This window comes from Heliconius melpomene, chromosome 17, assembly GCF_056956725.1.
Source record: "Heliconius melpomene rosina isolate 202511_hmr_F chromosome 17, ASM5695672v1, whole genome shotgun sequence".
NCBI classification, from domain to species: Eukaryota; Metazoa; Arthropoda; class Insecta; order Lepidoptera; family Nymphalidae; genus Heliconius; species Heliconius melpomene.
In genome coordinates this window covers 7,644,756-7,656,311 of record NC_140405.1, presented here as the reverse complement: position 1 = coordinate 7,656,311, position 11,556 = coordinate 7,644,756, and the positions used below count along the sequence as shown (strand labels likewise).

Genomic DNA, 11,556 nt, shown 5'->3' with positions numbered 1-11,556 from the left:
AATTTATTATAATGCTATTTTCTTTACGTTAATTACTTTATGAATCGTATTCGTAATAATCACACAGTATTTTTACCGTGATACCCAAAAAAACGACTGTTTAGTTGATATTAAATTTTATTTTATAACGATTTATTATTTTGCATCACCTAACACAAGCATAAACATTTCTTCTAATAGATATTGATGATTTTAAAATATTTACAAAGTAACATAAATGTTCTTCATCTTATATAATAAGATTTTATACATTCGTTATAATTCATTCAATTACTTACAGTTTTTGGTACAGTTTATAATTTTATAATAAACTAAAAAAATAAGGTAGATAATTTATTTATATTTAACTTGTTAAAGTTGAAAATATACTACTTCTTTTATTTTACTTTATTACTTCTTTTAACTTCTATTTTTTAAGTATAATGATAATCGTATATGATGATTATCATTATCATATGCTATCGTATTTTTAAAATTAACTTATACTTTTTCTTACAATTCCTTATTAAAATATTATATTATTTTAAAATGCAATATATAATATAGTAGGGGAGGTAAATATTCGTATTTATTTTATGTATATGTTGTTCATTCTATACAAGCGATTAACATTTTTTATTTATAAATTGTGTTAATAGTAGATTACAAAATGGCAGTTTCTGTATTTAATATGGTACACTTATGAAATTATGCCTGAAAGAACTTAAGCTTAAATTAGTTTATAGCATTAAAAAATTATAACAATGCTCTGTAGAAATATAAAAATTGGCACATTAGAGCAACATACTAATATATATTATTGATTATTTTAACTATTAATATACTTAAATTCAACATATATTGCTAGAGAAGCTTAATTAATATGTGCGGATTTTCAGTACGAATATATAAATATATATCTTTGATACCTAATACATATATTAGCAAAATAAGAAAATTAATTTATTAAAATTAATGCACTTCCATATAATTAGAAGTAGCTGGCGTTGGAGATGGCTGCATATTGACTACACTAAACGCTACTATGACAAATTTAAGTCAAAATAGTTTGCATAAGATAATCTAATATTATGCAACAGTAATCTATTTTCTGATAAAAATTTAATTTATTTTTATAATAGTCTTAATATATAAGTTAATATATTTAAAATACATGATATACTTTTATTATACAAAGAATAAATTTTACATTTTTAAATATAAGTTATTATAAAAAAATAAATTTAAAAATATAAAAAAAAAATATTATTCAAATAAAAAAATAAAATCATTATTAAAATTAAAAATAAATTGAATTATTATTAATTTAAATTATTATTAATTTATACAATAAAAACCAGACACTACGTCCTTGATTATGTTTATAAAGATTGTCTGATTTCAATAACTTTAAATGTCTAATCAAAAATATAAAAGGTCCAATAGATTGCATTGAATATAAGAAAACAAATGGGAAAAATAACACGAGAATATGTGTCTATAACGTTGACGTCCCGAATCTTTGGCATGGAGGCTTTGATGACGGTGGCGCCACGTTTCAGAGCGTGTATCATTTTTGGTTTATTCGCACCATCTAAAAAATCATGAAAAAAAGTAAGTATATATAATAAATAACTAATATGAAAGTAACTTTTTAGCTTTGACCTAAATAATATACGCAATAATTACAAATTTATTCCGAGTTAGCCCTAACACTTCCCGTTGTTCACTTTCCCTCTATATTTGTTTCGACATCGGTGATATGTGAATAATTTAAACACAAACAAACATTCCCCGTAGTGGGAATCGAACCTATTTTACAAGTATAACATACAGTCAAAGAAATTCCTTATGTATTATTTGTACAAGATAAAATATATATTGAATTTATTAAATTTTAAATATGAAACTTAAATAAATGTTAGTTAAAGTTAGTACAATGGACATATACTTCTAGAATTCCTAGAATGCGGACGAGTCCTATATCGCAAGTTCGTGTAGTCTCGCTGTAGGCGCAACGAGGGCGGCGCCCCAGTGCTGGGCGGCAATGGTCGCGATCGTAGACTTGGCAGTGGCGAAATACGGCCCGAGCTGGTTGTGTATTCTCGAAGAGCTATAATTTCTTCGGGAGATCGGGTACCAGCTGTAACAGATGATGTTTTTTTTAATTTCACGTAACTTAAGAGGAAGCCTTGGAGCCTGTACAAATATGGAAAAGTGTATGTGGACAGACAGTGCAAGAAGAAAAACAATCATGAACACAACGCTGTTCTTGATGTAGAAGAGTTAATATAATTTTTGTTTATTTTTTTTATTGATCTCTAATAATAAACTTTATTTTTAAATATTTTTTCTAGATCTTCTTTTAGTATTCAGTCATATAAATGCAAAGCTCACATTAATAGAAGTAGTAAAATTCTGAAATTTGTACAATGATTTTAGTTTACTTTGTACTTACTTTCGGATTTTAGCCCCTTGTCCACACTAGTGCTTGTGGACATTTGTTCGCGATTTTTTAACTTCGCCCGTTTCCTGGCGCGAGCTCCCCAGTATGTGTAATTAACCGCGGCATATTCTAGCAACGCCGCAAAAACAAAAAAGAAACACATCACTAGGTAGATGTCGATTGCTTTTACGTAGGATATGCGAGGCAAGCTGCTTCTTACTCCAGTGCTTATTGTAGTCATTGTGAGAACAGTGGTAATGCCTGAAAAAAAATATTAGTATATAATAATATTTCTTATATATCTAATATTTAATTATGTTAGTATACAATTAATTCGATATATTTAATCAATTTTTTTAATTTTTTTTTTAATAAATGTGTAATACTGATATTTTATATGTATTTTATGTATTACTGTCTTATTTACAATTTTATTAACGTCATAGTAATGGCTTATAAAATTTACCCAAAGCTACCCTCGCCGAAGTTGCCTCGTGGTTGATCCAAAACGAAACCCAAGAGAGCATCACAATCAAAATACTTGGCAAGTAGGTTTGAAACACAAAATAACCGATATTTCTGCGGAGTTTGAAACTGAGAGATAACCGCTGATAGACGCCTGTCGCCAACTTCTCCTGGAATGTCAAGTCTTTAATAGGTACGCTTTCTCTGGCACGAGACTAATTGTCTTAGTTAAGAAACTTAATGGTGCTACAGGTGTTCCCAATAAAAACAGATAGGTGCTATAAACAATTATACGTCTATATTTTTTTGCATATACTTTGCTTACAAAAGATAAACATATTATATTCTCGTATTTGTAAATTTCTAAAAATTATAAACCTTTCTATCATTAGTTTCATGTCCAAGAATAGAAAATTGAGGTAGCTCAGCGTCCTCCACTCCTCGTACTGGGGTCTCTTTCCAATACATCACCACGTCTGATACCGTGTACCCATCTGCATTATAAAAGTTACGTTAGAATGTTGTAATTAGTCTACTTACTGTTCGAGTGAGATGTATATTTGAAAATATTATTAATTTTAAATCTTCAGCAGACTAGCATAAGGCGTCTGACATCAAATGGGATAACAATGAAATAAGCTAATACAGAGCATTTAGTAGTTACGCTATATTTTTACAATTTTTTTTTAGTTAAAATTTTGTCTCGCCAATTGTAAGCAAAAGCACAAAAAGAATGACAAAAAACACGCTTGCAAACAGAAATAACAACACTCGATGGGCAAATAACAACAATCGATGGGCAAATAACAACACTCGATGGGCAAAGCAAGCGAGTGACGGCGAGCTGGATTAAAAATATAGAGTCACACAGCTTTCAATCTCAACGGTGCAGTTTTGGCTGTCCAGCGGATAGTAGTGCAGATCCATCATACAAGCCAAAGTAGCGGTGAAACGCATCCCGTATGTGACGCTGCCGTCGCCCGCGAGGCGGACGAGCTTATTGCGCTCCGTCACATCGTGGAGAAAACTGAAATAATATTTAAAAAATCAGCTTCTCGCTGTATCCCGCACACAGTAGAGTAGGCAGAAGGAATCTAGTGTTAAAACACTCCGTTCCCCACTTTCGGCCGAATTCAGGTAGCATTGCGTGTTGAGTGGCGAAACTCAATGCCGCGCACACTAGAGCAAAGAAATGAAAATATAAAGTTAAATAAATTAATAATATAACTTATTATATTTAAGAATATATATTTATTAATACTATTATTTAAATTTTACAAAATCGTATCATGTATCTACTATTATTTCTCACCTATTTTTGTCATTCGCAAAGAAAGTATCAGGTACCCAAATTTTGTCCGCGAAATCTCCTGATAGTGTTAAAATTTCGTCGTGCAACCCGAAACCTAATCTCTCGTCCTTCCAGTATTGGTTGAGATAGAGTGTTATTGTATAATCCTGAAAACATATTATGTTAAAATTATAATATAAGAGTTTCACGGAATATTGACAAATTGTAATTGTTTATGTAAGTTAAGGAAGACAACAATAAAAATGGTTAAAGATGGCATCGCTTCGATGAGTCAGCTCTGCCCCTCGGTCACCGGTCACCGACAGATATGTGTCAAGTGTCCACGGCCTTGCTCTCTTTCGCTATTAAAAGCTTAATGAATTACAACGAGCGATCGAGTGCGTCCCTGTTTTGACTCAAAAGCAATCTTGATGACAAAATTGTTGACGTGTCAAAATTCAACACACTTCCGAAACTCAAGAAGCTCGATTCTTTGTTTACGTTACGAGGTCAACAACATATTACAATGGAGAGTACGTTTTTGTTAAGATCAAAAATAATTTACAAGTATACATGTTGTAATATAATATTTAGATTTTATTTTAAAATAACAGCAACGTAAGTTAAGCAAAACGTAAATATATCGATATTTTTTTAATTTACGATATTTTTTGTATATATTTTTTTCCACTTTCGTTTTCTTTCCATTTTTCACTTTCTACTGAATTTTGGAGGTGTTGAGTGACGAGAGTCAACGCCACGCTTTGCCTCGGTACCAGAGTGAGGAAAATGAAAATAGTAAATATTTTTTTCCTCCAGTGGGAATCGAATCCACAATATGTCACGTTTGCAGTCACACGCTTGCACCCCTGCGCCACCAGCCTCAACATTTACAGTACTACGATTTTTCACATTTCAATATCTCATTAATTTACTGTGAAACCTATATTTATTAAAAATTAAAATTGAAAAAACATATAGCTATATAAGCTTACCATATTGACTTCAGAAATGGCATCGAAGCTTGCAATGGTTAAATCCATGCCGACGTAGAGCGGGTCGCCTGTGAAGTAATAATATTTGTGCAAGGAAGCAAATTACATATCGCGAATGTGGAGGATAGCTGACGGATCACGCTCTGATTGCGTATTATATCAATATTATCTCAGTACTTGCATATTTACGACTATATTTCAAAGTGAAATAGCATCACTATTCACTTTTGCAAAATTGAATTCCAAACATATTTTACTTATTAGATAAGAATGGAACAAAGTTTATTGAAAAAATTGTACATGTGTGTCACTTTTCGTTAAGTTTGTCTTTGAACACCCTATTGTGAGTGTCAAATGAAACTGTGTGACACATGACACATGACACGCTATAGCTGCCCGAAGTAAGTCTGAACGTATGTTCATTACACATACGACTACTGTGATGTAATATAGCCTATATATTATAGCCTTCCAAAAATGGACTATCCAAAACAAAAATAATTTTAAAATTCGAACCAGTAGTTCTTGGGATTAACGCGTCCAATTAGACAAGCTCTTCTGTTTATAATATTAATATAGCTATGAGCATAAAATTGTCAACCCTAAGCACATTTCTTATACTTTTGACTTTCAGCTTTGTAAACAGAATATTATTCTTGTGGTGTGGATATTGTTCTATTTTTTTTTGTATTCTTATCCTTTTAAAAACACTTTAAATACATATAGATATAAAATAATTATAAGCATACTTACCACCGAAGTTAGGGCGAAGTCGAATATCGTAGCCGTCAAGGATTCGAGAAATGGTGTGCGTAACGTTTTCCAAGCGGTCAATTGTGACAGCGCGATCCACTCTACAAAGAAATGTGAGGCACTCAGCTAATTTTAAAATCTTATTATATTCCTTTCGTATATTCTCTTTAAATTAACTCCCACCTTTTAGTCTAAAATTCTAAATAACGTCCTTTAAATTTTGAGAGATTAATAAAATCACCAATGTAATTGTACTTGCTTAATTATATATTTATTGAATATGACAATTCATTACTAAAGAAAAGCTTTCGAGATACACATGCAAAATTAGGTGACATAACCAAAAAAATATTTTTTTATATACATAACTCTATTATAAAAACTGCAATAGTGTGTTCGACTCTACAAGATGTAAAATATACATTGCTTAGGTGCCTATTATTACTGTTTATTTACATAACGCTAATTGTTCAAAGAATTAAAATATCTATAAATAATTAAAAGAATGTCAAAACGACAAAATTTGTTTCAATTTATGCCTACAGTCCGCAAGTTCTAAGCTGCACTTTGCGTTAGGGAGAGTGTTCCTATATGGCCAAACCGGAAAAACCAAACAATTCTTGTAACGAAAGCAGCGTAACATATTTAATTCTTAATTTTTTATTTTTGTGTTCAATTTACTGAAAGTAAAAATAAAATTGGCACTTTCATTGTACAAGTACAGAAATTGTATGACCAAGCCCTAAAGGTAGAATTAAGTTTCGTAGTTATAACGCCGTTCTTGATGATATAAAGAAACGATTAACTGTTAACCCAACAACACATAATGTGAAAGTAACGAGGTGCATCCTCGTATATATCCAATGAGAATTTTAATTGACATTTTTTTGTCTGCATTTTTTAAAATTTCTAATTATAAAATTAATGAAATTATTAAAAAAAGTTTGGACCTACTTATAGAAACACACACAAATGCAAAGCTGAATTTCAGTCTCGCGAAATTGTACATACATTTACATTACATTGTTTTTATAACTACGATCGTAGATATGTTCGTAGGCTTTCGTAGCGTCGTAGGTAGTGTTTAGTTTAATACAATTACAAATTTTCAATAGCTTAACATTGTTTCTTATGGTCAATAAAATTAAATGGAATATTATTAACTTACCCTAAAGGTTGTACATATACGATTCTCTTATTATTAGGTTTTTGTCTAAAGAGCAAATTTTAATAAAATAATGATAAACTCTTATCCTAATAAGAGATAAACCATCCTATATCTTATAAAACAAAGTCGCTTTTCGTGTCTGTCTGAACTTTCTAACTCTTCTTCTTCTAAACCACCCAATGGATTTTGATGCGGTTTTCACCATTAGGTCAAGTATTTTTCGTAGAAGGTTTATATATAGTTTATTATTTGTACATTCTTATGTAAATTAACATAAATACGATAAATATGTATAAAGTCCTACCCGTTGAGACACTTTCGCGCATGCGCTGCTTTAATGGTAAGTACTACATGAAAATAATGTACTGGAGTATTATTCGTCTTAATAAGATCTACAAAAAAGTCCGCGATAGCATATTCATATCTTTTAAGGATAACGTGTAGTGATCATTTTTCTGTCTAAAAATAATAATTTCAATATATTTTTTATTGTGAGTCATATTTTTCCATAATGGTATTAATCCTTATCCTTTAAAATACTTTATTAATTTTCTACGTTAAACGAAGATAAAATTTGCTTTTTAAACTATTTCGAAATTGCGAATAGTTTTAGAGAAAAACGCATTTAATTATTGACACATCACGCCGTTCACACATCAGCTGTATCGAGTCAAGTTTCACTTATCCCTTACTCTCAGCATATAAATAAGTATATTAGTTACGTTGGCCATTTAATGTAGATCAAAACTGTCTTTTCTGTTTTTCATTTTAATAAGTACTTTAGAAGTTGTTACAATGTCAAAAAATCCTTGCTGCGGAAATAAACCACAAATTTAAATCAATATTGGTGTTGTTAAGTTAAGTGTTGCTCAATGACGAAAGTGAATATTTACTATTAGGAATAAAGTGGAAATTGCCGTTAATAAAACATTATTAATAATACCAAAATATAACGTTAGTCTAATTAACTAATCTAACCTATTTTGGATCAGTGAAGAAGTTTGATTTTATTGCATATTTGCTAGATATACTTACTTTATAGATTTGGAGTTACAAAACTGTATAAAACTTCAAAATTAAAGAACAGTTAAATGCTTAACTGTATTTAAAAGTAATGTTTAAAATAATAATATCTAAATATCATAAAAAAAGATATATTTTACAATTACCTACTAAGCGTTGATACTTGAAGGTAACTTTAAAATACTAATCTCGTAATCCGTATCCTTCCATGTTTTATGTAATATTAATAAATTTAATTTTGAGGCCAGTGGCACTGGGGCACAAGTGTGATACAAGTCTGTAGACACGACTGGTTATGGGTTCGATAGGATTGGTTCGATTGATGCCCAGATGGCTCCAGTGAGAGGAGGAAGGAGGAGGAAGGAGTGCAGCACTAGGTTCCCAAGTGCTCTCTGCCTACCTTGCTATGTGCGGAATATAGCGTAAAGGTAAAAAAAATATCATTATGTAAATTGAAAACGATATTGATTGATGCGAATATTAAAAATCTATATTTAGAAATTCCATGAATTCTAATTTTTATTCATTAAAACCACGCGTGTACAAAGCCAGCACCAGTCCTTAAATTAAAGCATCGTATATACACACATATGTAATTTGTATATTGAAGGGCTATTTAAATGAGATTCCTCTTGGCTTAGATAGAATTGGCATTTAGCGGAGGATCCCCCAATTCCAATGTTAAATTAACTTAAGGTGTCGGCTGAAAGCTATTACATTTAAGACCACTACAGAATTTAATTGATTTACTTTTTAAATTGAAACATTTGTTTCGTAATTTATTATTTCAATATCTTTTTTTATAAATATAATATTAATAGATTAACAATATTTAGTTATACATTTTTTTAACTTAAGATCAACTGCCGTCGGCCGTCGGTAAAAAATATTTTAGCGTAAGATTCCAACTCGCTACGAAGTTTGATATGTACCTTATCCCATATATGTACATAGATTAAATATGTTATAATATGTTAAAGTATAAGTTAAATTTGATACCTTAATGACATTTTTATTAGCTTGTTTTATAAGGCAAAAAAAAGAAATCTTTAAAAAACACACTATTTTATTACCTAAATAATTAAATATTTTAAGTTAGATAAATGCATAATTTTTTAATTGAGTTTTATATATATTTTTTTGTATTATATTATTATTATTGAGTCCAGCTTTTCTACGTACGTATTTTGAATACTCACTGTGATCGCGCGAAACAAAACAGTAGAGGAAGTATAAGCATAGGCGCGACGAGACGCGCGTGCAGGCGAGCTGGACGCGCGGGCGACGTGCGCGCGCTCATCGCGCGGCATCACCGGCACCACGCGTCTGCCCACATCTTCATTTCTGAACGCCACATACCAACTTTCAAAGTTTTCCGCAAACTCTCATTACCGACCAAGTACAAGTAAAAGTTTCGTCGCAAAACGCAATGGAAGTTATCTCGGGCGCGATCGCGGGGAGGCGTGAGCGGCCGCGGCGGCAGCGGCGTGCGGAGTGCCGTCGCGCGTGCGCCCGCCTCCTTGGACACACAACTTTGTATAGTACTTTCTGTCATTTTTTCCTTCCAAGGAAGTTTAATTTATGAATTTATTTGTTACCTTCTTAGTTTCGCTTCTAACTGCTTATAAAAATATGTAATATTTATACTAAGTACGTACCAACTATCAATTATAAAATGAATTTGAATAAACGGGAAAAATTATTGTAGTACTGAAATTGAAATATTCCTTCTTATTTTTCTACTTATTGTTAAAGCATTTATTGAAACAACGATTACGAGAGTGCGAGTGCGAGCATGCATTAAAGTCTATTTATAATAGTATAATTTTTCTTAAGCAATAGTTTAAGATATATTTGATACTTCAATGACCACTACAGTGTTACATAACAGCTTTAATAATTTTATGCTTTACGCTCACATTTTTTTATAAGTATTTATTTTGTTCAAACCAAAACGTAATTTATATGTATTAAAAAAATATATATTTTGTTGGCCAGCACTATCTCGACACACTCAGGAGCTTTACATCACGGAAATGAAGATGCTGAGGTGGATGTGCGGCGTAACGCGGTCTGACCGCATACGCAACATATTCATTCGAGGTAATCTTGGGGTCCGTGACGTAGCGGATAAGCTCCAAGAGCGTCGTCTAAGATGGTTTGGCCACGTTAAGCGCCGGCCTAAGAACTATGTCGGATGCAATTGCCTTGCTATATCAGTTCCTGGAGTGAGACCTCCCAGGAGGTCACCGAGGACGCAAAAGACTGTGCAAAGTGGAGTAGGTTGAGTAGGAAGGCAGACCCTGGCAATAGCCGGGATTAATGCCAGGAGGAAGAAGAAAAAAATATATATTTTATATTTCTATTAATATTTGATATAAAGTAGAGAACACTTTTAAAGTACAGCTATTGAAGCGCGAACCTTTCACCTCAAAGAACTGATAGAAAGCGAACTAAGCTAGCTTCTCATCTAAGTTAGAGGGATTGAGGATGCGCCACCTAAATAGCTGACATCAGAATCGAGCGATGTATACCCGTACCCGTATATGGGGAAACAGAATGCATGTTGTCAGAATGTTCTACAAAGTGGTATGTGGCGCAGTCGGCAGGTGCGGAAGTTATTTGCGAGGCGGCACCACGCGTCCGCCCGCAGATTAGACTTGCCGCCAGCGATGCATTCGATAGGCACCCATATATTTGTACTTGGGAGTGGGAGTGGGAGTGGGACATCAATGCTACGGCCTAAACGAATATCGATTATGAACGGTCCAGTGCCGCAAATGTCGCAAGTCCTGTCCGTGTATAGAGCTCGCCCACTCATCTGTCATGATTCATCACTCTTAACACAGCTTATGAAAAAATAATGTGACCGCGACATGAAATTTATTTATTTCTTTTCTATAAAAAAATATTCATATTATGGTGTTTAAATTATATCAAATAATAAGAAATTGGCGCGAAAATGTAGCATACATTAGAAAAGGCAGCAATATGCTGTAATACATTTTTTTTGTCTCCAATTGATTTCATATTATATTTCTTCCAAGCCAATAGGTTGAATAAAACGATCTTATCGTATTACGAATCGCAATACGCCAGATACCCATCGAGCGCTTCACCGACGCGTGAATAGAAAGAGTTGGAAAAAATAGGTGTGAAAGTTAAGGTTTTTTATCTCCTTAATATCATTTCATCCCCTATACTTAAATAAAAACTACAATAAGCGTTTCTTTAGAATAACATGTAATAATTTTAATTAGTTTTTTACTAATTGACGTCGAAAATTAGATTACAGTAATTTTTAGCAATGAGTCTACGAAAAATTGATAAATTCGTGTGGGTAGTTCTATTTTTGCTCTGTACTAAAACTTTTGACAATAAACTCATAAAAGCAAAAATAACTATAGCTTTTTAAGGTCTTCTCTATTTGGATCTA

The 11,556-nt window shown here is 32.0% G+C and overlaps 1 protein-coding gene across 1 annotated transcript; it reads right to left on the bottom strand.

Moving 5' to 3' along the window:
* Positions 1-99: 99 nt before the first annotated feature.
* Positions 100-9,602, bottom strand: Lcch3 (Ligand-gated chloride channel homolog 3). The gene is made up of 10 exons (XM_085200778.1): positions 9,320-9,602; positions 5,930-6,030; positions 5,177-5,244; positions 4,203-4,348; positions 3,760-3,917; positions 3,269-3,384; positions 2,892-3,060; positions 2,438-2,686; positions 1,931-2,122; positions 100-1,573 (listed from the first exon to the last, which is right to left on the bottom strand). The coding sequence occupies exons 1-10, from the start codon at positions 9,418-9,420 to the stop codon at positions 1,398-1,400; spliced, it is 1,476 nt and encodes a 491-aa protein (XP_085056904.1). The 5' UTR covers positions 9,421-9,602; the 3' UTR covers positions 100-1,397.
* Between the last annotated feature and the right edge of the window lie 1,954 nt (positions 9,603-11,556).